Source organism: Lathyrus oleraceus, chromosome 1 (assembly GCF_024323335.1).
Source record: "Lathyrus oleraceus cultivar Zhongwan6 chromosome 1, CAAS_Psat_ZW6_1.0, whole genome shotgun sequence".
NCBI lineage: Eukaryota > Viridiplantae > Streptophyta > Magnoliopsida > Fabales > Fabaceae > Lathyrus > Lathyrus oleraceus.
In genome coordinates this window covers 438,627,443-438,655,361 of record NC_066579.1, presented here as the reverse complement: position 1 = coordinate 438,655,361, position 27,919 = coordinate 438,627,443, and the positions used below count along the sequence as shown (strand labels likewise).

At 40.2% G+C, this 27,919-nt stretch overlaps 1 protein-coding gene and 1 pseudogene across 2 annotated transcripts in view; one reads left to right on the top strand and one right to left on the bottom strand.

The window, feature by feature from the left end:
- The first annotated feature begins 2,061 nt into the window (after nucleotides 1-2,061).
- LOC127080958 (ervatamin-B) overlaps nucleotides 2,062-27,919 on the top strand; it is a 37,217-nt gene continuing 11,359 nt past the window's right edge. The window contains exons 1-4 of one of the 2 annotated variants that reach the window (XM_051021249.1): nucleotides 2,062-2,651; nucleotides 2,726-2,955; nucleotides 3,058-3,198; nucleotides 3,930-4,186. In XM_051021249.1, the coding sequence (XP_050877206.1) occupies nucleotides 2,141-2,651; nucleotides 2,726-2,955; nucleotides 3,058-3,198; nucleotides 3,930-4,154 (1,107 nt within the window). In that variant the 5' untranslated portion in view covers nucleotides 2,062-2,140 and the 3' untranslated portion in view covers nucleotides 4,155-4,186. Of the gene's footprint in view, nucleotides 2,652-2,725; nucleotides 2,956-3,057; nucleotides 3,199-3,929; nucleotides 4,328-27,919 lie in introns of those variants that run through there. The other variant, XM_051021242.1, reaches the window with a different exon arrangement.
- LOC127116553 (uncharacterized) lies at nucleotides 9,035-9,132 on the bottom strand (annotated as a pseudogene).

The window sequence follows — 27,919 nt, the reverse complement described above, 5'->3', positions numbered from 1 at the left end:
TCAAGCATGCTTGGTGATCTCAAACCAACTCTAAAGAGTTCTCACCCTAGGGTAAGGAGCCAAGATGCTATGATCCTTGAGGCAATGCAATGTGCAATGAGATGATGCCATAAGGGATCTTAGGGTTAAAATTGGGGTCTTATAGGAATGAGTTATAACAGATGTCCTAGACACTGTATTATCCAGTATCGCAATCTCTTAGATCACCTTAGACCGACAGATGTATGGATAATAACCTAATTATTTCGTAATAATTTGTTAATTTCTTCTACCAAGTTTATAATCTAACTTACGCTCATATTTTAGTTCATTTGGCGTTCATACCTAAATTTGGATCATGATCATGAAATCAACGAAGAAGACGCAGTTGTATAGACTGCATGCACACCGATCATAAGATTCACAACTGTGGAGATGCACAATAGTGATCGTGTGAAATCGCAATTCGGTATGCTTCAATACATCCCAGATCCCCCAACAAAAACCGAGGAGAATGGCATATGCGCAAAGTTAACGACCAATGGAACTTTAATCCATGGCAAAGCTTCACTAGATATGAGTGTCGCAAATGGAAGCACCGTCATGACCATGTCTTAACTGACGCAGTGATGCCAAATGAAGAAAAACCAAATCGTACTTATATGGCTTGGTAGAAATTAGTTGGTTTTGAGTTCATCGCCGATGATATGTACCTATACGACCCATGCCAACAAACTTACACACTAGACGCCTTAACATCTAACCCCTAACAACATTGTGAAACCGACTACACACAACTCCCTATCCGTCAAACTTTATGTTCCACAAACACACAAACATACAACCCTAACATGTCATACACTCAACCACAATACCAAGAGCATACCCCGTACCACCACCAACAAATATATCATCAACCAGAGACCCAACATCGCTTCGCACCCAACATATCACCCTACCAAAACTTCCTTAGCCAGAACACTCAACGATCATTTAACACCAACCGTCCCTCCTCATACCATAGCCAAGAAGCCCAAACCTCACAAAACCGAAACCTTCAACAACCCTATCTCTACCAAACACCACAACCATCTTTCCAACCTTTTCCCGACGCATCATTCACTCCAATGTCTCCCTTCAACTGTCCCGGTCGCCCACCAACAAGTCAAACACAACCTAACTACTCTAGCATGGGTCATGAACTCAGCTATGACGGTACACCTTCGTTGCATACTCAAGACTACGCTGATTTGTCTGACTATCTCAATAGGCAATCTCCTGCAGTTGGTAGTGATGTTTTTGGGCACTCAGATGCTCAAACACCAGTGGTGAATCAACAACGTGGGTTAGGGCCACGGGTTCGGGTAGCTAGGGGATGTGGGACCGGAGGTCGGTTAGGTGATCCCGGTCATCAACATTAGTCTTTTTTGTGTAAACGGGAATTTATATTAATATGAATTGGTCCTATTTCAAAATTATGTATCACGTAGACTGTTTTTGAAAAAAAAATTACAAAATAAACTAAGGTGCCAATCCGATTGGCGCCTCCCCTTAATCCATACACATGGGCACCAATTGAATTGGTTGCACCATGTGCCCTAGCCAATCCAATTGACGCCTCCTCTCTAATTTTAAGATGAGGTGTGAATTGATTTGACGACTCCTTCTAAAAATGGGATAGTTTGAGAATTTTTTTGAAATTAGAATTATTTTAGGTATTTTTTTAAAAAAAATGGGTTATTTTAGTAAAAATTTCTAACATCTCACCCTATATTAATCTTATAATTGGTGTCATGTCAATAGGGGTATTTTAACCCCAATTTATCAAGGGTTAGCCTAGGCCTAAAAACACAATAAAATAAGACCATTAATTCTATGATTAAAAAAGAGACTATGCATTCCATGAAATATTAAAATAAGACCAGTAAGAAGCTCCATACGTAATGACGTTGCAATGCCTATCAGAGTAACACTAATATTCATACGTAATTGTGGTGTTGAATGGCAATTAGAAAATCCTAATTCTAAACATACCAGACAAATCTATAAATTTATTCTATACATTAGCTTTTTTTTCTTTCTATAAATATGTGGAACTGACTTTTAATGAATACACATCTTTTCATACAAAGTTTTATCTTCAACTTACTTCTAATCAAAGATGAGGATTTCCTACACCTCAAACCGATTTCGCTTCTTTATCGTCTTCACTGCATGCTTATGTATATACTTTGCTATTCAAAAGAATAAAACTCATGAAAATATCCCAACCAGTAAGTATACCTCCTTTTTGGGTCCTAAACTTGATAAACTTCCTAATAAAGATGGTACTAAAAAATTATTTGAAGTATGGAAGAAAGACCATGGACGAGTCTACAATGATCAACAAGAGATGGAAAAGAAATTTAAAATTTTTGTTTCAAATTTGAAGTATATAGTAGAGACCAATGCAAAGAGAGACTCACCTCATAGCTCCGTTGTTGGTCTGAACAACTTTGCGGATGTGAGCTCCACGGAGTTCAGAGAAAAATACATGACCTTAAAGACTGTCGCCATGGATATTTTGAACGATGATGATGATGTTAAGGACGTAACATGTAGCGATCCACCTTCAACCTTGGACTGGAGGTCGAGGGGAGCTGTCACTTCTGTTAAGGATCAAGGCCTTTGTGGTAAGTTTGTTGTGTTTTTATAATTCACATCACAATCTACTCTCACACTCAAAATAATACTTCCTTTTCCTTAGGTTGTTGTTGGGCATTCTCATCTGTTGCCGCTATTGAAGGAATAGTTGCAATAAAGACAGGGACGCTTATTAGCCTTTCAGAGCAAGAGCTTCTAGATTGTGTACCAGATGGAGATTGTGATGGAGGACTTGTGCCCGATGGATTGACTTGGGTACAAAGACACAGAGGTGTTGCATCACGAGCTGATTATCCTTATATGGCTAGGAAGGGTGATTGCAGAGCCTCCGAGGTTCTTAATTTCTATCAAATTCATTATTATATAGTTTCTATCATCACGCATTAAAAACTATTAAGATTTCATCTCCTATTTTTTTTTCTTCATGAAATGTAGATTCAAAACAGTGCAAATAGTAATATTGATTCAGAGGAGGGCGTGCCGAGATCAGACAGGGCACTATTGTGTGCAGTTGCTAAGCAGCCTGTTAGTGTTGGTATTTATGCAGACTCACCCTCATTTAAACTTTACACCAATGTAAGTTGTTATATAATGTAGAGTTCTTAATTTATTCATTCATGTCCACTATTGACTTTGTTTAAACTCATTTAACACCTAGCTATCTCATCAAGGTTTTAAAAATGTTTTTGTTACTGCAAAAATGACAGCAACAAAACCGTATCAAAAGGGGCTAACTCCTTTATTTACCGTTTTTATTTTGAGAACAAAATCATTGTTGAGAAATTTGTATAACCATGACAAAACACCGTTACAACCGCAAACTACCATTGTGGTCGTGAAACGCCGTTACCGCACCATAATGGTCGCAAAAGTTTCAAAATGAAAATATATAAGCATGATTTTAAATTGTAGTCCAAATTCACAACTAGGTCCGCTGATGCGGTAGACCTCGCAACAACATTGAGCAGCAATTGTAGTGTTATTAAAAATCACATTAACCGCGCACATCAAAAATCCCATCTCACAATTTTGGCCACGCTAGTTCGGTTCTTCTCATTAAAACTTAAAATTTTCGAACTCCTAATCTCAATCTTGTTCTGATGTAATGAAAAATATTAACTTTCTCAAATGTATATTTTAAGCATCTCGTAATCAGGATTCATGCAACAACACCCCCAATATTCATCACAATAACCACAATGGCCGCATACACAACTGCGACCGGAACTGCAATTTAAGCATCTCCTACTGTTTTTTTAAAAGTATTTTTACATTTGTTAATGAAGAACCTATTTATCCATTGACAGGGAATATTTAGAGGTGAAGATTGTCCCTTGGATCCTAAGAACGTAACTCACGGCATGCTAATAGTGGGTTATAATTCCTTAAACGGTGAAGATTACTGGATTGTGAAGAACTCACATGCGACAACATGGGGAATACAGGGTTATATGTGGATCAAAAGGGACTATAGTAAACCGTATGGAGTGTGTGGAATCAATGGACATGCTTCTATTCCAAACAAAAATTAAAAGGTTACATTTGAAGAATAAGTTAAAGCAAGGTTTATAGTTCTATGAGTCTAGAGTTTGTTATGCGGTTATTCTTGATGTTGTTTTGAATACGTCAATTCTCTTGTTCATGATTGTTGTTCTTGATGTAACATAACAGTGATGATAATAAAATAGTTGGTATTTTGTGATTAGTAGTCTCTTGCTCCTTTACGGTGATTTAGATAATTTTATTACTTCGTTCTGTTGGAAATCCATCAAAATCTATGTAGAATTTCAATCAATTTTGGTGAACAAGATTGTTATCACCCACATAATAACAATGAAAAAAAGAATAATAGAGAAAGAAAGAAAGTAAATAAAGATGAAAAGAAGAACAATGGAGAAAGAAAGAAAAGAACGATGAATAAGAAGAGTTAAATTCTGTAGAATTTCTCTCTGCCCACAAACTGTGGAAAACTTCTTATTCACTTTGCAACTGCAAAACTGTGAATACAATTTTATGAATGCTCTATTCACTTCATTACAAGAATAAGGGTTACTCCCTCTATTTATAGATTTAGATTAACTTTGACCCCAAACCAAAGCTCAAAACTATAAAATCCCAAAACTATAAAACCTCAAAATAACTAACACTACTAAAATAGGCCTAAGTCGAAATCTTGTGTGAAGCAACGTGCTTCGACACTTCGACACACTAACACAACTCAACAAACCAGATGGTTCGACACTTCCTTGTTCTGTCGAGAAACTGCTTCTACACAAGGAACTACAATTTAACACACCACCATATTTATTGTGTCTAAGCTATCTACATTCATCATAGCTCTTAGTCTTCTGAATACTTCAACCTGCACTCCCTTTGTCATGATGTCTGCAATCTGATTCTCAGTTCTGCAGTGTTCCATATTCATCTTCACATCCTCTACCTGCTCTCGAAGATAATGGAACCTCATCTCGATGTGCTTGCTTCGACCATGTGCTTTCGGATTCTTTGCCAGATTGATAGCTGACATGCTATTGATATTCATGGTAATTGCTCCATGACTCTTCGTTGTTATCTCTTCGACCAGATTCACCATCCACATTGCTTGACATGCACAAAGAGAATCAACTCTGTATTCTTCTTCGCATGACGATAATGCCACTACTGGCTCCTTTCTCGAACTCCAAGCAGCTGATGGATCATCTAGCATAAACACATAGCCAATTGTGGATTTTCGATCCTTAGCATCACTATACCAACTTGAGTCGGTGTATCCCATTAATTTGCATTCTTTTCCTTCACCAGTTGTAGGAAATAAAATGCCATAGTCAAGAGTTCATTTCAGATACCTTAGTATCCTCTTCGTCGTTGTTAAATGTGATACCTTTGGTTTCTGCATGAACCTACTCACCATACCTACACTGTATGCTAAGTCAGGCCTTGTGTGGCAAAGGTATCGAAGTGACCCAATAAGTCTTCTATATTAGATTGGGATGACATCATCTTCATCTGAATCTTTCGATAGTTGTAATCTAGGCTCAGCTGGAGTCGAAGTTGGTTTGCAATCTTGCATCTCAAATCTCTTGAGAATTTCTCTTGCATACATTCTTGGATGCATCATCAAACATCTACCATTCTTGTAGAATTCGATGCCAGGGAAATATGAAATGTCACCTAGATCTGGAATTTTGAATTCCTTATTGACAGGTACGAGAAAGGAGCCAGTAGTGGCATTATCGTCATGCGTTTCATCCACTCTGAATCTTTCAATGCCCTAGCTGCATTGACAGGTTCGACATCTACGTAGAAAGCATAATGTACCAGCTCACCTTCTTCATTGACCACATCATCTTATGTAATCACACATTCTTGTAACCTTGCACGCATGTGTCTTGTTCTTTGAGGTCTGCTTGGGCATGCTTCACCTCTAACTTCTTCCTATCGAACTTATCTTTCGACTTCACTAGTTGGTTCATCACAAAATATTCTCACTAAATCTTTCTTGACATTCTCAGTCCAATCTCACTCCTTAAGCTCATCTATGATCACATCCCTGCTGATCACTACTTGCTTATTCACTGGGTCGAACAACTTGTATCCTCCAGTCATATGATATCCTATCAGGATCATCTGACTCGACTTGTCATCAAGTTTTCTTCTCAACTGATCTGACACATATCTATGTCTTATAGATCCAAACACCCTCATATGGCTCAAGCTAGGCTTGACACCAGACCAACATTCTTCTGGCGTGATTCCTTCTAGCTTCTTTGTCGGACGTCTGTTCAAGATATATGTCGCAGTCGACACAGCTTCTCCTCATAATTCTTTGGATAAATGCTTGTCTTTCAACATACTTCTAACCATATTCATAATGGTTCTATTCTTCCTTTCTGCGACTCCATTTTGATGTGGAGTGTATGGTGGCACCACCTCATGCACAATCCCTTCTTTCAATCACAATGCATCAAAGTCTTTCGATACATATTCTCCACCACCATAGTCCTCAAAATCTTGATCTTTTGATAACATGAAATAATATCACATTTTTGGACTTGATTTAATTAAATTATATTATTATTTGATCCGATTTATTTTATATTATTCGATATTACTTGGTATTTTCCTTCTATTTATTTCAGGTAACATTATTTGAAGCATACGTGAAAAAGAAAGAAAAGGGGGTGCAAAAAGAAGCATTCCACTAAAGCCCAACCCACAACTACAAAGGAGAAGCGCTGTGATGCTGTGACGACCGCCACACAAGGAGTGACGAGCGTCACGCCCCTCTGCTCAGTGTTACGAGCGTAACACAGGGTGTGACGAGCGTCACACCCCCATTCCTATTTTTTTGGCTTTGACGCGTAACAGAAGCATGTTCGCCCTTTTTCTTCGCTTGACTCGTTGACACACGAGGAAACCTACTGAAGGAATTTTTGGGAAACGGTTACAGGAGGGATGAATATAAATAGATCTTAAGTGGTTCCCTGGCTTCTCTCTCCTTTTTTCCGCCGTGCAAGCTTTTACAGCAAATTATTTTACAGCATTCTACTTTCTTAGCATTTTTTATTTCCTTTTCTTTTCTAGTTAATTTCCAAAGCATTGAATTTATTTTCTTTCACACTAGTTTCTACACCGGAAACTATTGTGTAGTTTTTACTGGATCTAACCTTACGTTAGGTCATAGTATTTTATTCCTTCGCCTTTACTTTTCTTGTCCGAACGAAGATTGTGAAGAACAAATCCAACCGGTTTGTGGTGGAGTGTTCAAGCATCGAAGTTAGGGAACAACCAAGATTTCTATTAATTTTACAGGTTCATTAATTTATTGTTTTAATTTATATATGCTATGTACTGCTGTTTATCTATACTGTTTGTCTGATATGGCTGTATCTAAGCATAATTATTGTTTAGGCTTGTTTAGCATGTCCGGCTAAATAAACTTAGATATCGGTATGTAAAGTAAGCGGAATAAAGGAATCAAAACTAAGTTGGTTTAAATTTATTTAAAAATATAGTCACTCTTTTTATGGTCTCAATTTACAGAGTTAATACCAAAGTTTTTGTACGAGAGTAAAAGACATAAAGAAGTTAAAATCAATAGAACGGCGGTTTGAGCTTTTAACTGGACAGTGTAAATTGGACATTAACTTTAAATCAGGGCGAAAGCAATTTTTAGAGTTAATTAAATTCTAATCATTTTCAAAAAGTATTTTTAAAGGTTAAATGTGAGGACGAGAGTTAAGCATTTAAGTTTAATCATATAATCTAAGTCAACAGAGCGAGAGTTTGAGATGAGGGTGTTTAAACGGTTAGTATTTCCTTAAAAAGAGTTTCTATAGATTCTATTGTTTTCAAAAAGTGATTTTAGACTTAACTAAATAGTGAGAGCGTACGTTAATATAAAGTCATAGTCTGATTCAACAGAGCGAGAGTTTGAGAGAAGATTTTTAATCAATAGTGTCTACTGAAAAGACTTATTTTAAAACTAAGAAACCAACGAAGATTTGATTTTCTAATTACGACGAACTACATACCGATATCCGCATTATTTGATATTTAATCTAGATCCGATTTTAGTTTTACTTTTCCCCCTAATCAACAAAGTATCATCCGCCTTAGCTTTACGAAGTAACCTTAGGAAAACGGTATATCGATTCATTAAGTCCTTGTGGATCGATATCTTTTAAAACTACGCGATTAGACTGTGCACTTGCTGTTAATACCCCAATAGACTCATAAAGTCGCGATCAAGTTTTTTGCGCCGTTGTCGGGGACTTTTATTTAGTCGATATCGTAACTTTTCTGTTACGCTGTAGAGACTAAGGCAATTTTTATTTTTCCCTTGTCTTTCGTTGATTTGTATGCCACACACTCGCTCACAAGGCGAATCGTACTACTTAATAATCAACGATGTTGAACGATATCTCCGAGTCTTACGACGAATTCGGGAGTATCGTGCTGCAAACAATCTTCCTCCAATCGAAATTCCTGATCTCAAAAATCTTCTTCCATCACCGATACCCGGGATGGCAGAACCAGCTCGTGCTCTTCGAGATTACGCCGCTCCATCACAAGATGAGCCGCATTCGAGTATTTCTCCACCCGCAATTGAAGCAAACAACTTCGAACTTAAACCTTCGTTGTTGCAGGCAGTGCAACAGAACCAATTTTCTGGAAATCCTACCGAGGATCCAAACCTTCATTTATCCGTATTCGTCCAATACGCTGATACTGTTAAAGTTAATGGTGTCACTTCAGAGGCAATCCGACTTCGTCTCTTTCCTTTCTCGTTAAGAGATAAAGCTAGAAGATGGCTTCAGTCTCTTCCTTCCAACTCAGTCACCACATGGAATGAGTTGAAGAAAGTCTTTCTTGCCCGATATTTTCCTCCAAGCAAAACAGTTATGTTAAGAGCCCAGATAAATGGATTTAAACAGAAAGATAACGAGTCTCTTTTCGAAGCATGGGAAAGATACAAAGACATGATGAGACTTTGTCCACACCATGGTTGTTGAGACAGTTTTTAAGTGTCGGGTTTTGTTATCGTATCCACAGAGATTGTAAGATATCACTGCCGTTCAATGGTTGAATTAATCTTAACTTAAAGTAACACTAGGGTTTTGGGTTTTAATCAAGTTATCTTGCATACAAAGTAATTAATTGCGGTAAAAGTTACGTTTTGATTAATATGAGAAATATTGTCAAAGTTAGGTTTCAATGATTACATTTGCTTTGCATGTTTTTGCACGGTCAACAATATTATAAACTCCTTTAGATGATAAATAATTTCACAAGATCCTCTCAATGCGTTTCTCTCGAACACCCATTGTGAGTTTTGTCATTTTGATCCATTGTTTCTCTCGAACACAATCTATCAAAATGACAACTTTTTGGTTCAACCTTATGGTGAACAAAATCATTCGTTACTATCTCTAGCTAACAAACAAGTTTGGATGAAAACCTAGGTCAAGAATCGGTAAACATCTCTCGATCAAATACCAACACAAAGAGTTTTAAATAGAAACAAAGTTTTCATCATATATTTACCGTTAAAGAGTTTACAAATGAGGATCCTTACATTTACACACAAAGCTTGGAAATCACCTACATCTAACCTTGACAAATGGAGACTTAGCTACTCATTTTCATGGTAGCTTGGTCGACAAGTAAGAAAAGAGGGTTGATCAACATCCAAGTCGAATGATCGAAGTTGGATGGGAATCCACCTTCTTTTTGTGGAAGATGGTTGCTAGATGAAGAGAAATGAAATTAGGGCATCAAAAATCCCTCCAAACAATGCTGTAAAATATCTAAGAGAAAGTACAAAAAATGGAAAAGTTGGTAAAAAGTGGTATGGGCTCAAAAAGTGGCACCTGCTACTTATAGACAAGTGCAGGACTGTCACGTTCGCTAGGCGAGCAGAATGGCTCGCCTAGCGAAGGCCAAAAATGGGCACAAAATGCCCCTGCGCCCAGAGAAAACTGGGCCTGTGGAACTGTCATGTTCGCCTAGCGAACAGACCTTCGCCTAGCGAAGAACTCGCTTCAACCTTCGCCCCAGCGAGGTTGAGAGGTTTTGCTACTGGAATGCTCGCTGGGGACTCGCTAGAGCCTCGCCTAGCGAGCTAGTGCTGGCTGCTCTTTTCACCAAAACAGACTGAATTCGCTGCCACTTCGCCTTCAGTTCGCCTAGCGAATTAATTAACCAATTTACTGGAGCCTTTCGCCAGGAGCTCGCCTAGCGAAGGTTTTGCTTCGCCACATCCTCGCCTAGCGAGCTGGCAGATGAAATGCTCCTTTGCTTTGGTTCCTTTGCCAATTCTCTTGTGTCTTTATTATCAATTAATTCATGCCTTTCCTGCACAATAACAAACACATCAAAGGCACCAAGCTTGTTTATCAATGTACGCATTCCATGTAAAATAAATGTGATTTTGACAATTTTAGCAGGGTAAAAGAGTGAAAGATGCCCACATATGATAGCTCAAATAAGCACTTTTGGGCATCTAACAACTCTCCCCAACTAGATTCTTGCTTGTCCTCAAGCAAAGTATGCCTCTTGAAAGACAAGAGGATTTGCATAAAGAAACAGTTTCTCCGAAGTTGGATAAACGGCTCAAACACAAGCGAAATTCGCATATACAAGTTCCCAACGGTTTGAATAAAATAATACCTAGGAACTTAAACTTAAATAGCAATGCAAAATATTTATCTATCTACAACAATACTATTCTGAATGAATCATCCTATCTCTCCTCTTCGAATAAGGAATGAAGATTTTGCGCGTTTGCAACCGCGGGACTAATCTCACTCACTAACAAATAATGAAGATATCAAATAGATTCATACAATGTCTAATCAATTAAAAATGGTACTGTGGAAGCAAAAAGATCACTAAGGGCTTTTCGGTTGAAGCTTGGTCAGGTTAACAAACAAGGGTCATTTCTAAGGCCATTGAAACGAAAGTGCCGATGCAAAAGAGACATTCACAGTATTATTCACACTACTCGACTTGTTTCATCTGTTTCTTATTTGTAACCTTCACAACACATATTCCACAACTCAACTCTTATTTTTCACTATTTTTCTTCCAAGCAAGCATTCATTTTCATTCTTTATATTTTTGTTCTTTTCTTTCACATCAAATGTACAAAACAGATGTTTCTTTTCTATATTTTCTATACATATATTTTTCTATGCTTGCTCGGTTTTTCTTTTCTTTTTCAAGAGTTGTGGTGCTTACCAATTCATTTTCGTTCTCCCCAACTTATTTCTTCCACACCCTAAGTGAATGCTCTTACCTTTTTACGGCAAAAGAACAATAATCAATATTTTCCGGGTTGTAAAAAAAAAGATTTTTGAGATCTCGCTTTATTTCAAGCCGAGATTCAACTGTTTAGGCTCAAAGGGGTTAACAAATACTCTCTCTGCTCACAGGTAAGTTGTTTTTTGATGTAGTTGTGCTCGAAAGAAAACAAGTGCCTTGATCATTTCTAATTGCTTCCACAATTTCACAATAATAACAGACAAATAATGAATCACATGAATCAACAAAACTTATTAGAATCCAGCATTTAAGTGAACAATGGAGGTTTCCTCACACTTTGTGGTTTTAGGTTCTAGATGAAACATTCATTCAATTATGTTGCACAAAGACAATATTCAATTTACCAAAAAGAGTAAAGTTCCTAAAGCATTCTAAAGTTCTAGCCGACGGTAACCATGTACCTTAGCTTCATTCACTTGTTATTCTTATCATTGCCATCCAAGCTCGGATGCACCTTCATTGGGTACTTCTTGAGGAGCAACCAATCTAGAAGGGTTTGCCACTCATTCAACCAAAAATTTATTAAACACACAAAATTAACAACAAACATAAATAACATTAACTGAAAAATAAAATTTTGTTCGTGGGGGACAAAACACCCCAATAGTACAACCCATGGTCAAAATACAAAATTCAAAAGTACAAATAAAAATGTCATAATAAAAACTGAAATACAAAAACAAAAACTTAACCCACAAAGGGCTCAAGACTCCTCCTCACTACCGGCCTCAGAACCGGTCGCCTCATCATCATCCTCATCATCATCATCAGCTCCCACCCCCTCAGAATAGACTGGCACGTCCACGGGCCAATTTGCATTAGTCAGAAACTGCTCCCGTGTTATCAAAGCATGTGCACCACTACCCTGCAGCTGCAAACGCTGCATCGAGTCGTGCATGTCAATCATAGCCCTCTGCGATGCTGCCATCCACTCGAAATTGAATTCACACGCAGCCCGCAGGTATGGATCGACCCTGGGAGTAGAAGCACTAGGACCATCAGAAACCCTAGTGCTACCTGAGGCTGCACTGCTGCCGGTGGCCTTAGCTCTGCAGTATTTTGCCACATACCGGTCATCAATAGGAGTCGGGATCCTAACCTGACCCCGAGACGGAAGTCGCACTCGTGCCTTAATGCACAGACTCATAATCAAACAAGGGAATGCAAGGGGGCAATTCACCCGAGCCCCAGACTTCAGTCCGCTCTCTATTACCGTCTTCAGCTCATTGGCAATGATCCTCGCCACATCAATCTCGACATTGGCGAGGATGGAATGTACTAAATGTGCCACTGGGATCGGCACAGTAGAGGTGTGGGATTTGGGTTGTATGTTGGTCAAAACCAGAAGTAGAATCAGCTGAGCCATGGGAGTCATGTCCTCCCGATGATATCTCATAGGAACCCCAGATGGGTTCGGCTCAACTGATTTCCCTGGTAAAAGCAGGGCGGCCGTAATTGCTGGGACATCCTTGTGCAGCCGGAGGTTAATATGGTACTGGTCTCTTTGGTCAGCACCCAGCTGAAGCGGCTCCCCGAGGATTTGGTTGATCGTATCCCTGTCAAAAGGAACTGGCCGACCGGCCACTCTAGAGACCCAAGTGAAGGGCTCATCATCATCTGGCAATGCGTTAGCGTAGAACTCCCGCACTGTAGCGATGTCATAGTGTTCCAAGGGATTTATCAACCTATCCCATTTCTTTGTATCGATCAACCCGGCAAAACTCCGATACGTGCCCTGTGGGTTGATCAGAAAACGCTTCTCAGCCAAAATTTTTCGCTTCTCCAAAGCGATGTACCGTGCCGCTTGCTTTGCACCGACAAACTTGTCGGTATCGAATTGGATCGGCACGGTTCGTGAAGTAGTTGCCGCTCCCTTTCTTTTCTTGCCAGCACTAGATCTTGACTCCATTCTGCAAAACAAGAGATAAAGCAACAAACACGAAACAAACAGATTAGAACCAAAACAGTTTTTATAAGGGACTGGTTTGCTCGCTGCTGCTTCGCCTAGCGAAGTGGCAGCGAATGCTCGCCCCAGGTTCGCCTAGCGAGTGCTAGCGAACCTTACGGGTTTTGGGGTTTTCTGCATTTTCAAAATTGTTTCCCCCAAAACCCGTAAATACAAGGTTTCCACAGCAAAACCCAATGATTTCTCATGACTATGAATTGTTCTATGCTATTGGGGATACCTAATTTCATGGAAAACCTAAGTAAGAGTAAATCCCCAATTTAAAAACCTAAATGCACAACATTGCAAACTCCCAAAATTGCATGCAACCTCAAGGTTCCTATCACACCTATCCTATTTACCATTCAAATTCGGAAATAAATAATGCAACAAAAGAAACATGCAATAGGGCAAACCTTGAGGTAAACGGATTTGGACAGGAGAAGTGGGAAGTGTTTGCAATTGACCGACACACAAATGTTGTTGATATGGATGCACAGTAGAGAATTTGAGAAGGCAAATCGCACTCTTCAGCAGAGCAGTTTAGAAGAATTTTTAGGGTAAGGGCAAAACTGCCCTGCTGAACTGTTTAAATAGAACAGTACTGGTGCGCTCGCTACTGCCTCGCCTAGCGAGAAGCCAGCGAGCGCGCTCGCTGCAGCCTCGCCTAGCGAGCTGCAAGCGAGCATAACAGCAAGTGCTTTTGCAAATGCAGCACTTGCATGTCATCCAGCCTGAAAAAGCACACAATACTCATACAACATCAAACATAAAACAGGAAATACTTACAATGTTGGGGTGCCTCCCAACTAGCGCTTGTTTAACGTCGGCTAAGCTCGACGGTGCGATGCTCACAGGGGAGCATCGAGCGGCTGAGCACAACTCTCGCGATCCACATGACCGCCGAGATACACTTTCAATCGTTGGCCGTTCACGGTCCAACTGTCTTTCTCGTCCATGTCTTCAATGATAATGGCCCCGTATTCTTTTACTTCTTTCACCCGAAATGGCCCGGACCATTTTGATTTCAACTTCCCGGGAAACAACTTCAACCGGGAGTTGAACAATAAGACCAATTGTCCGGGCACGAATTCTTTGGTTCGGATCTTCTTGTCATGATATTTCTTTGCTTTTTCCTTGTACAACCAACTTGAGTGGTATGCGGCATTGCGCATCTCCTCCAACTCAAGTAGTTGTACTTTCCTTTTGTTACCGGCCAACTCATGTTCAAAATTTAGAAATTTTAGGGCCCACAAGGCCTTGTGCTCCAATTCAACCGGCAAATGGCAAGTTTTACCAAATACCAATTGAAATGGAGTTAGGCCAATTGGAGCTTTAAAAGCCGTACGGTAGGCCCATAATGCTTCGTCCAATTTTTGGGACCACTCTTTTTTAGAATTAGACACGGTTTTTTCTAGGATTCTCTTAATCTCTCGATTAGAGACCTCCGCTTTCCCGTTAGCCTGAGGGTGGTACGGAGTTGTCACCCTATGCGACACACCATAATGTTTTAGAATTGTTTCCAAAGGTGCATTGCAAAAGTGTGACCCTCCGTCACTTATCAACACTCGGGGTGTTCCAAAACGGGAAAAGATGTTTTTCTTTAAAAATTTTATCACCGTTTTGGCATCCGCCCGAGGTGAGGCAATCGCCTCAACCCACTTAGAGACATAATCAACAGCTACAAGCATGTACTCATTCCCGTAAGAGGGTGGGAAAGGTCCAACAAAATCTATGCCCCAACAATCGAACACTTCCACTTCTTGGATATTTTGGAGAGGCATCTCATCTCTCTTACCTATCCCACCACTTCTTTGGCAACTGTCACAACTTTGCGCATGGGTATGTGCGTCTTTAAAAATAGTTGGCCAATAAAATCCCGATTGAAGAATTTTAGTGGCCGTTCTAACCCCATTATAATGACCGCCATAAGGCGAGTTGTGACAATGCCAAAGGATGCTCTGGGCTTCATCACCAGTTACGCATCTCCTTAACAGGTTATCGCTACCCAACTTAAACAAGTATGGGTCATCCCAAACATAATACTTCGCATCCGAAAGGAACTTCCTCTTTTGGTTCGAAGTTAGGTCGGCCGGCACACAACCACTAGCCTTGTGGTTTGCAAAGTCTGCAAACCACGGCCTAACTTGAACCTTAAACAATTTTTCATCAGGAAATTCTTCCCGGATTTCCTTTTCAGATGCGGTAACCTCGACATTCACCAAGCGGGATAAATGATCCGCTACCAAGTTTTCCGACCCCTTCTTGTCTTTAATTTCGACATCGAATTCTTGTAACAAGAGGATCCAACGGATGAGCCTTTGCTTCGAATCCGGCTTGGTCAGCAGATATTTAATCGCCGCGTGGTCGGTGTACACCACGACTTTAGACCCTATAAGATAGGACCTAAACTTTTCTAGCGCATACACTATTGCGAGTAGTTCTTTTTCCGTTGTGGCATAATTTATTTGAGCCTCGTTAAGAACCTTACTCGCATAATGTATAGCATGAAAAGTTTTGTCCTTTCTTTGGCCAAGTACCGCTCCAACGGCATAGTCACTCGCGTCACACATTAGTTCAAAATTTTCATTCCAATCGGGAGCGACTATTATTGGAGCGGTAACCAATTTTTCTTTTAAAACCTTGAAAGCTTGCAAACAATCGTCGGTGAAGAGAAATACCTGATCTTTGGCGAGTAAATTGCTCAAAGGTTTAGCCACCTTTGAGAAGTCCTTGATGAAGCGCCGGTAGAACCCCGCGTGCCCCAAAAAACTACGGATGCCCTTCACATTGACCGGAGGGGGTAATTTTTCAATTACATCAACTTTAGCTTTATCCACTTCAAGCCCCCTTTTAGAGACTTTGTGGCCTAGCACAATCCCCTCGGTCACCATAAAGTGACACTTTTCCCAATTTAGCACCAAATTAGTCTTCACACACCTTTCCAACACCGTCTTCAAATTTGCCAAGCATAGACTAAACGTCCCACCAAACACCGAGAAGTCATCCATGAAGACTTCCATTGTTTTCTCTATTAGATCGGCAAAAATAGCTTGGACACATCGTTGGAATGTCGCCGGCGCATTGCAAAGCCCAAAAGGCATTTTTCTGTATGCGAACACTCCAAACGGACACGTGAAAGCCGTCTTCTCATGATCAACCGGGTCAACCGCAATTTGGTTGTACCCGGAGTAGCCGTCTAAAAAACAGTAGTATTGTTGGCCCGATAGTCTTTCAAGCATTTGATCCATAAATGGGAGTGGAAAATGGTCCTTACGAGTCGCGGTATTCAACCGTCTATAATCTATACACATTCTCCATCCCGTGGCAACTTTAGTCGGGATCAATTCGTCTTTGTCATTACGGATTACGGTCATTCCACCCTTCTTCGGAACCACGTGCACGGGACTAACCCACGGACTATCCGAGATCGGGTAAATCATTCCCGCATCCAAAAGCTTCACCACTTCCTTTCTTACAACCTCTTTCATCGTAGGATTTAAGCGGCGTTGTGGTTGAGCCACCGGCTTGAAATCCTCCTCCATCAAAATCTTGTGCATACAATAGGATGGACTAATTCCTTTAAGATCGGAAAGAGTCCAACCCATAGCTTCTTGATTGGTTTTGAGCACAATGATTAGACGGGCTTCTTCTTCTTTTGTCAAGAGGTTGCTTATGATGACCGGCTTTGCCTCGGTCTCATCTAAAAACACATATTTCAAAGTCGAAGGTAACTCTTTTAATTCAATTGGCGCTTTCTCATCAATTACCTCCTTCTTCAAATTTTCTTCCTCTACTTCCCACGGTTGTAGGTCTTCCAAGCTATCAAGTTCCTTCAAACATTCCTCAAGAGCTAGCTCCTCCTCAACAGTGAAAACCTCCAATGAGTCGTCGAGAGCTAACTCCATAGGAGATATCTCGTGGATATGCTTTGAAACTTCCATAATAGCGTCTTCGATCACATCGATGCGAAAGCTATCATTTCGATCCTTGGAATGCTTCATCGCCTCGAATAGATCAAATGTGACCTCCTCATTTTGAACACGCACCTTCATTAAACCGTCATCAACATCAATCATCATTCTTGCGGTCTTCATGAATGGTCGGCCCAATATGAGCGGAGCATCATCATCTTCCTCCATATCAATTACAATAAAATCCACCGGGAAAAAGAATTTGTCGACCTTCACCAACACATCTTGGGCTACGCCATGAGGATGGGTCGTCGACTTATCCGCCAATTGTAATGTCATTCGGATGGACTTAATCTCGATGTTGCCAAGCCTCTTGATAATTGACAAAGGTATAAGATTTATGCTCGACCCCAAGTCAATAAGTCCCTTTCCGACATACACATCACCAATTTTAACCGGCAATGTAACTCTTCCCGGATCAACCTCTTTCTTAGGAAGCGTCCTTTGAATGATGGCACTACAGCTCGCATCAAGGACGATGGTCTCCGGTTCCGTATACCTCCGCTTTTTGGTTAGTATGTCCTTCATGAACTTGGCATACTTCGGCATTTGTTCCAAAGTTTCAGCAAACGGAATGTTAATTTGTAATTGCTTAAAAATATCCATGAACCGGGCGTAATGCCGTTCATTTTCCCTTTTGGAAGGGGCATGAGGGTAAGGAAGGTTTTGGACAGGAGTAGCGCTCACTACCTCCTTCCCTTTCGCTACTCTAGCGCTTTTCCATCTCGGCTTCTTCACTACCTCCCTTATTACCTCATCATTTTTATTCTCCTCAATCTCCACATTTTTTTCATTTTCAACTTCACCATTATTTTTATTCTTTTCAACTACTTCCTCATCACTCCACACTCCTACTTCACCATCAACATTTTCTTCCACTATCTCCTCCTCAATCTCCTTCTCTTTCTCTCTTTTTTCACTCTCCACTCTTTTTTCGTTTTCACTACCCAACTCCCTTCCACTTCTCGTCACAATCGCCTTACAATGCTCCTTAGGATTTGTTTGCGTATTGGCCGAGAAAGAAGGACCGGTTTGTTGTTCAGCTAGTTGCTTGGCAAGTTGCCCAACTTGAGTTTCAAGATTTTTTATGGCCGCGTCATTACTCTTTTGATTGGCCATTGACATTTGCATGAATTGCGTCAATGTCTCTTCCAATTTAGAATTGAATACCGGCGGTTGTTGAGATTGATACGGATTTTGGGGAGGATTTTGACGGCTAGAAGAACCACCTCCATAACCTTGGTTATGATAATAGTTGCTTCTAGGTTGGAACCCTTGGTTCCCTTGGAATTGTTGTTGTTGTTGTTGTTGTTGAGGGTGCGGTTGATAAGGTTGTTGTTGTCTTGGTTGATAGTCCCGTTGATTGGCCATGTAATTTACTTCGTCAAAACCGGGAGGTGGACAAAATCCGGTGTCATGTTCACCTTTACAAAGTTCACAACAAGCTATTTGTTTAGCTTTTGACGGTTCTCTTAACTCTTTGATTTGTTGCGTTAAAAGTTCCACTTGTTGTGAGATGAGCTTGTTTTGGGCAAGTATGGCATCATTCGTCCCTAACTCAAGCACTCCCGCCTTCTTCAAAGAATTTCCACGACTTTGACTTTGAAGATCATTCAAAGCCATACGGTTGATAATGTTTGTGGCTTCTTCGGCACTCTTTGACATCAACGAGCCACCCGAGGTGGCATCCAACAACGTCTTACAGTTTGGTTGAAGTCCATTTCGGAAGATATGGATTTGAGTTAATTCATCAAATCCATGCCCTTTGCATTTCCTAAGCATGGACTTGAATCTCTCCCACGCTTCATTCAAAGATTCACTGGTTCCTTGAGAAAACACCGAGATGGCCGTCTTTGATTCCATGAATCGGTTATGAGAGAAAAATCTTTCAATGAATTTCTCTTCTAACACATTCCAATCTGTCATTACGGCGGGTGTTTGATCGAGATACCAATCCTTTGCTTTACCGAGCAAAGCGTGAGGAAATAAACGTCTGAACAACGGAAGCTCCTGAGCCTGATCCACTCCGGCAGCCAATGCTATCTCATAGAATTTTGTGAGAAAAGCAAATGGGTCTTCATGGTCCATTCCGGTGAATGGACTCCCATACAATAAATTCAGAGTTCCCGTCTTCATCTCAGCTTGCCTTCCTGTGTGGTTAGCAAACTGAGCGGTGTTCCTTGGACTGTTGATACATGGAGTAGAAATCGGTGGTGGTGGTTGTGGCTCCATGTTAGGTACGAATGGGTGTGGATTGGTGGTTGAAGAACTTTCTCCTTGCTCTTGGCGTTGTCTAGCCTGTTCCCTCCTACGTCTCGTTTTGCTATTGAGCCTCCTTGCGGTTCTCTCGATCTCAGGATCAAAAAGAAGTTCGTCCACAGGGATTTTCCCTCGCATAAAACGTAAGCTGCACACTAAACCAAACAAATTACAAGCACAAGTCAAAAATTCACAAGTTAAAACTTAAACAACCAATGCGATGCTCGCAATATCAATTTACAATCCCCGGCAACGGCGCCATTTTGTTGAGACAGTTTTTAAGTGTCGGGTTTTGTTATCGTATCCACAGAGATTGTAAGATATCACTGCCGTTCAATGGTTGAATTAATCTTAACTTAAAGTAACACTAGGGTTTTGGGTTTTAATCAAGTTATCTTGCATACAAAGTAATTAATTGCGGTAAAAGTTACGTTTTGATTAATATGAGAAATATTGTCAAAGTTAGGTTTCAATGATTACATTTGCTTTGCATGTTTTTGCACGGTCAACAATATTATAGACTCCTTTAGATGATAAATAATTTCACAAGATCCTCTCAATGCGTTTCTCTCGAACACCCATTGTGAGTTTTGTCATTTTGATCCATTGTTTCTCTCGAACACAATCTATCAAAATGACAACTTTTTGGTTCAACCTTATGGTGAACAAAATCATTCGTTACTATCTCTAGCTAACAAACAAGTTTGGATGAAAACCTAGGTCAAGAATCGGTAAACATCTCTCGATCAAATACCAACACAAAGAGTTTTAAATAGAAACAAAGTTTTCATCATATATTTACCGTTAAAGAGTTTACAAATGAGGATCCTTACATTTACACACAAAGCTTGGAAATCACCTACATCTAACCTTGACAAATGGAGACTTAGCTACTCATTTTCATGGTAGCTTGGTCGGCAAGTAAGAAAAGAGGGTTGATCAACATCCAAGTCGAATGATCGAAGTTGGATGGGAATCCACCTTCTTTTTGTGGAAGATGGTTGCTAGATGAAGAGAAATGAAATTAGGGCATCAAAAATCCCTCCAAACAATGCTGTAAAATATATAAGAGAAAGTACAAAAAATGGAAAAGTTGGTAAAAAGTGGTATGGGCTCAAAAAGTGGCACCTGCTACTTATAGACAAGTGCAGGACTGTCACGTTCGCTAGGCGAGCAGAATGGCTCGCCTAGCGAAGGCCAAAAATGGGCACAAAATGCCCCTGCGCCCAGAGAAAACTGGGCCTGTGGAACTGTCATGTTCGCCTAGCGAACAGACCTTCGCCTAGCGAAGAACTCGCTTCAACCTTCGCCCCAGCGAGGTTGAGAGGTTTTGCTACTGGAATGCTCGCTGGGGACTCGCTAGAGCCTCGCCTAGCGAGCTAGTGCTGGCTGCTCTTTTCACCAAAACAGACTGAATTCGCTGCCACTTCGCCTTCAGTTCGCCTAGAGAATTAATTAACCAATTTACTGGAGCCTTTCGCCAGGAGCTCGCCTAGCGAAGGTTTTGCTTCGCCACATCCTCGCCTAGCGAGCTGGCAGATGAAATGCTCCTTTGCTTTGGTTCCTTTGCCAATTCTCTTGTGTCTTTATTATCAATTAATTCATGCCTTTCCTGCACAATAACAAACACATCAAAGGCACCAAGCTTGTTTATCAATGTACGCATTCCATGTAAAATAAATGTGATTTTGACAATTTTAGCAGGGTAAAAGAGTGAAAGATGCCCACATATGATAGCTCAAATAAGCACTTTTGGGCATCTAACAATGGTTTAGAGGACTGGTTAGTAATTCATACCTTCTATAATGGTCTCTTATACAACACAAGGTTAACAATAGACGCTGCCGCAGGTGGTGCGCTTATGGATAAACCCTACGCTGACGCTTATCAACTTATCGAGAGCATGACCCAAAATCATTATCAGTGGGGAAGCGACCGAACGATGGTAGAAAAACCTCAAACAAAAGGAGGCATGTACGAGATAAGTAGCCTTGATCATGTTAATGCAAAAGTGGATGCTCTTGCCCAGAAAATTGAAAGTTTAAATGTATCACCTCCATCCACCGTGGTTGCCGTAACTCAAAATTGCGAAGTCTGTGGAATTCAAGGTCACACTCCTACAGATTGTCAACTCCTAACAGGAATCCAAGCAGAGCAAGTGAACTATGCTCAAGGAAATCCCTACTCGCATACCTATAACTCAACCTGGAAGAACCATCCTAATTTTTCATATAAGAGTAATAATGCTTTATACGCACCAGGTCAAGCTCCCAGTCAAGCCCCAGCTATACCTCCTGGATATCAAAAGCCGACCCCATCTACACCTAACAATAACGTTCCTAGGAAATCCAACTTAGAAATCATGATGGAGAACTTCATAGCTTCTCAACAGCAAACCAATAAAGAGTTCTTAAACCAGAATGTACACACTAACGAACAGATTAAACAACTAGCAAGTAAAGTAGATGCCCTGGCTACCCATAACAAAATGCTGGAAACACAAATCTCGCAAGTAGCTCAACAACAAGCGCCTACTGCTGCCCCAACTGGTACATTTCCTGGACAACCCCAACCTAACCCGAAAAGCCACGCTCATGCAATTATATTAAGAAGTGGAACAGAGGTAGAGGGACCGTCTGACCCAAGGATTGAGAACCAAAACTCTAAAAAGTCAACTGAGGAAGAAAGTAAACCTAAGGAAAAGGAAGAGTGTAACAAGGAAACCGTAGAAAAGAAAGAACCTTATGTACCTCCACCGCCTTACAAACCACCCATCCCTTATCCTCAAAGGCAAATTAAAACCAAAGACGCGAGCCAATTTAAAAATGTTGACTTACTGAAACAATTAAACGTCACCATTCCTTTTACATAAGCTATTACGCAGATGCCCTCATATGCTAAGTTCTTAAAAGAAATTCTTTCTAATAAAAGGAAACTTGAAGATAGCGAAACCGTTACACTCACTGCTGAGTGCAGCGCGATAATCCAAAATATGCCTCCTAAACTTAAAGATCCTGGAAGTTTCTCTATACCCTGTCACATCGGAAAATTTGTCATAGACAAAGCTCTATGCGATTTAGGAGCTGGTATCAGTGTTATGCCCTTGTCCATATGTGTTAGATACCCAAAAGTGCTTATTTGAGCTATCAAATATGGGCATCTTTCACTCCGTTTCCTTGCTAAAGTGTTCGAAACCACCTTTGTTTTTGATGAATTGCAATACAATGATAAACGATCTTGGTACCTTTGATTTGTGTGTTATTGTGCAGGAATTAGGCATGAAATAATAGAAAATGAAGCCACAAGAAAGTTGGCAAAGGGACCAAACAAAGGATGCATTCATCAGCTTGCTCGCTAGGCGAGGGCTGTGGCGAAGGGCTCGCTAGGCGAGCGCCCAGCGAGAACCCAGCGAAAAGCTCCAGTATTTTACAGTGGCAAACATCAACAAACTCGCTAGGCGAGCTGCCAGCGAAGTGTGTAGCGAACACGTCCAGACTTGGTGAAAAGCGCAGCCAACACTAACTCGCTAGGCGAGCCATTAGCGAGCTCCCAGCGAGCATTCCAGTAGCAAAACCTCTCAAGCTCGCTGGAGCGAAGGTTGAAGTGTTGGCTTCGCCTAGCGAAAGTTTTGTTCGCCTAGCGAACATGCCAGTCTGGCAAAGGTTATTTCTCTGGGCGTAGGTGCCTCAGGTGCCTCATTTAGGGGCTCGCTAGGCGAGCCATTCTGCTCACCTAGCGAGCATGACAGCTCAGTAGCAGCTTTATAAGTAGCAAGGGCTACTTTTTGGAGCCATACTTTTACACCTCCATACTTTTGTACTTTTTAAGATATTTTCCAGCATTGCTCTAGAGATCTTTTGTGACCTAGAAATCATTTCTCTTCATCTCTTAACAATCTTTCACAAAAAGAAGGTGGATTCCCATCCAATCTCGATTATTCGACCCGGATGTTGATCAACCTTCTTCCGAAACTTGTTGACCAAGCTACCATGAAAATGAGTAGCTAAGTTCTTCATTTTGTCAAGGTTAGATGTAGATGATCATTAGCTTTGTGTGTAAATGGGATGATCTTCATTTGTAAACTCTTTAATGGTGAATATATGGTGAAAACTGTGTTTTATTGAAAACTCTTTGTGTTGGTTTATGATCGAGAGATGTTTACCAACTCTTTACCTAGGTTTTCATCCAATCTTGTTTGTTAGCTAGAGATAGTAATGAATGATTTTGTTCACCATAAGGTTGAACCAAAAAGTTGTCATTTTGATAGATTGTGTTAGAGATAAACAATGGATCAAAATGGGAAAACTCACAATGTGTGTTAGAGATAAACACATTGGGAGGACTTTGTGAAATAGTTTATCATCTAAAGGAGTTTATAAGATTTGTTGATCGAACATATACATGCAAAGTGATCGTCGAACCCTAACTTTGGCAATATTTCTCAAATATTAAAACCAAATCTTTTACCGCATTTTCTTACACTTTTATGCAAGATACCGTGATTAAAACCAAAAACCATTGTTACCTTAAGCTAAGAGTTAAAACAACTGTCGAAAGGCGGTGATATCTCACAATCCCTGTGGAGACGATAACAAAAACCCGACACTTAAAATTACATTCAACAATATGCAAGAGACTTGAAATGGGAGAATTAAGACCAACTAAAATGTCTGTGCAATTAGCAAATCGTTCCGTTAGATATCCCTTAGGAATTCTTGAAAACGTTCCCGTGCGCATAGGTCAATTCTACATCCCAACCGATTTTTTAAATTATGGACATAAGAGAAGATGAAGTTACCCCTATTATATTGGGAAGATCATTCTTAGCAACCGCCAGTGCCATCATAGACGTAAAACGAGGATGACTCACTTTCGAAGTAGGAGAAGAGAAAATTGAGTTCATTCTTTCCAAATTTTTGAAAGCACCTGCAATAGATGACACATGTTACTTCATGGATATCATCGATGAATGCATAAAATAAACAGAATTAGAAAATGACGAATTGGCTGACTGTCGTGTAGAAGACAGACAGAACCAATGTTTAGCAATAACATCGGATCCCACGCAATGCCTTAAGAAACCAACCCTCGACCTGAAAACACTTCCCAAAAATCTGAGATATGAATTCCTAGACTCAGAACTTGAACGACCAGTGATAGTCAATGCAGACCTAGGAAAACTCAAAACCGAAAAACTCCTACATATCTTAAGAAAATATCCAACCGCACTAGGATACAACATCACCGATCTTAAAGGGATAAGTCCTTCTATTTGTATGCACCGCATCATGCTAGAAGAAGACTGTAAAACTTCTAGGGAACATCAGAGGAGACTAAACCCGATTCTGAGTGAGGTAGTGAAGAAGGAAGTAACGAAGTTATTAGAGGCAGGTATCATATATCCTATATCCGATATCAAATGGGTTAGCCCTGTACACGTAGTACCAAAGAAAGGGGGTATAACCGTAATCGAAAATGAAAAAGGAGAAACTATAACCAAACGAATCGAATCGGGATGGAGAATATGCGTTGACTATAGGAGGCTAAACAAAGCAACCCGAAAAGATCATTTTCCTTTACCATTCATAGACCAGATGTTAGAACGACTAGCCAAGCATTCTCATTTCTGCTATCTAGACGGTTACTCAAGCTTCTTTCAAATACCAATTCATCCTGATGACCAAGAAAAGACAACGTTCACATGTCCTTTTGGTACTTTCGCTTATCGACGAATGTCGTTTGGCTTGTGCAATGCTCCTGCAACCTTCCAAAGGTGCATGATGGCAATATTCGCCGATTTTCTCGAAAGCATCATGGAAGTCTTTATGGATGACGTTTCCGTATGCGGGCAAAGTTTCGAAGAATGTCTTGAAAACCTAGAAAGAGTTCTAGAACGATGTGTAAAAGTAAACCTAGTACTTAATTGGGAAAAATGTCACTTTATGGTACAAGAAGGGATTGTTTTAGGACACATCATATCAAATAGAGGAATTGAAGTAGACAAAGCCAAAATAGAAGTAATCGAAAACCTTCAACCTCCGAAAACTGTGAGAGAAGTACGAAGCTTCTTAGGACATGCCGGTTTTTATCGATGATTTATTAAAGATTTCTCTAAAATAACTAAACCTTTAACCGGATTATTAATGAAAGACGCTGAATTCATCTTCGACAATAAATGTTTAGAAGCATTTCAAACACTTAAACAAGCATTGATCTCCGCACCCATAATGCAGACTCCAGATTGGAATGAACCATTCGAAATAATGTGTGACGCAAGTGACTATGTCGTAGGCGCTGTTTTAGGACAACGAAAGGATAAAAAACTTCACGTCATATACTATGCGAGTAGAACTCTAGATGAAGCACAAATGAATTACGCCACGACCGAGAAAGAACTTTTAGCAGTAGTATTTGCACTAGATAAATTCCGTTCTTACTTGGTCGGAGCTAAAATAATCGTTTACACTGACCACGCTGCCATTAAGTACCTCTTAACAAAAAAGGACGCTAAACCCAGACTCGTAAGGTGGATCTTGTTGTTACAAGAATTTGATTTGGAACATAGATAAAAAAGGAACTGAAAACGTAGTAGCAGATCACCTCTCTAGACTTGAGAACCTGGAACCGGAAAGAACATCGATCAATGATGATTTCTCGTACGATAAACTTATAGCTAATTTGGAAGAAAATAGAGCTGATGAACAGGTAGAGACCACCTTGGCTGTATGCGTTACACCATGGTACGCTGATTTTGTCAATTATTTAGCCGCCGGAGTGGTTCCACTTGATTCATCCTACCAACAAAAGAAACGATTCTTCCATGACATAAAACATTCTTACTGGGACGACCCTTTACTTTTCAAAAGAGGCCCCAATGGTATTTTCCGTCGGTGTATACCTGAAGAAGAGGTAGAAAGTATAATCCAACATTGGCATTCCGCTCCTTATGATGGACACGCAAGTACATCCAAGACCGGCTCTAAAATCCTACAAGCCGGTCTTTATTGGCCAAACATATGGAAGATGTGCATGCTGCTATCAAGAAATGTGATAGGTGTCAACGCACAGGAAACATATCTAGACGTGACGAGATGCCGCAAAAGGGCATTTTGGAAGTAGAAATTTTCGACGTGTGGGGAATAGATTTCATGGGACCTTTTCCACCTTCTTTCGGTAACAAGTACATACTCGTAGCGGTTGACTACGTATCAAAATGGATTGAGGCTATAGCTTCTCCAACAAACGACACACGAGTAGTAACTAGACTCTTTAAGAATATAATCTTTCCAAGATTTGGTGTCCCAAGAATAGTCGTCAGTGATGGTGGATTGCATTTCATATCTAAGATACTCGAAAAATTATTGTTTAAGTATGGCGTAAAACATCGAGTAGCAACACCTTACCATCCTCAAACTAGTGGACAGGTGGAAGTATCTAACAGAGAAATTAAACAGATACTGGAAAAAACAGTCGCTACATCAAGGAAAGATTGGTCATCAAAATTACCCGAAGCTTTATGGGCATATCGAATCGCTTAGAAAACTCCCATAGGAACAACCCCATTAAGGCTTATTTATGGTAAATCTTGCCACCTCCTAGTAGAGTTAGAACATAAGGCCTATTGGGCTATTAAAAATTTAAATTTAAACTATAAGACCGCCGGTGAAAAGCGAATCCTTGATATAAACGAATTAGAGGAACTTAGACAAGACGCATACGAAAATGCCAGAATCTACAAGGAAAGAACGAAAAAATGGCATGATAAACGTATATCAAGAAAAACTTTCAAACAAGGCGATGTAGTCCTTTTGTTCAACTCTAGACTTAAGTTATTCCTAGGAAAACAACGCTCTAGATGGTCAGGCCCTTTCCAAGTCACTAATGTCTTTCCTAGTGGGGCTGTGGAAATTAAAGGAAAATCTATTGAAGCATTTATCGTAAACGGGCAGCGTCTGAAACATTATCACTATGATGAAAACAATGAAGACTCGCAAGTCCTGCACTTAGACGTATTGTCTCCAAAGTTTATAGATTAAAATTTAATACTTTTATTTCGAGCTTGCGACATTAAACAAAGCGCTTCGTGGGAGACAACCCACAACTTTCTATTTTATTTTCTATTTTTATTTTATTATTCTTTTTGATTTTATTCAGTATCCATTCTTCATTTATTTTATTTTATAAAACTTTTCTTCTTTTCTTCTTTCGGCATCTGGCCAAATCCTGACTAAATTCTTGTTTTTCCTTTCTTTAGTTAACATTAACCTGATGGGACATATTGATCGTATGGGTA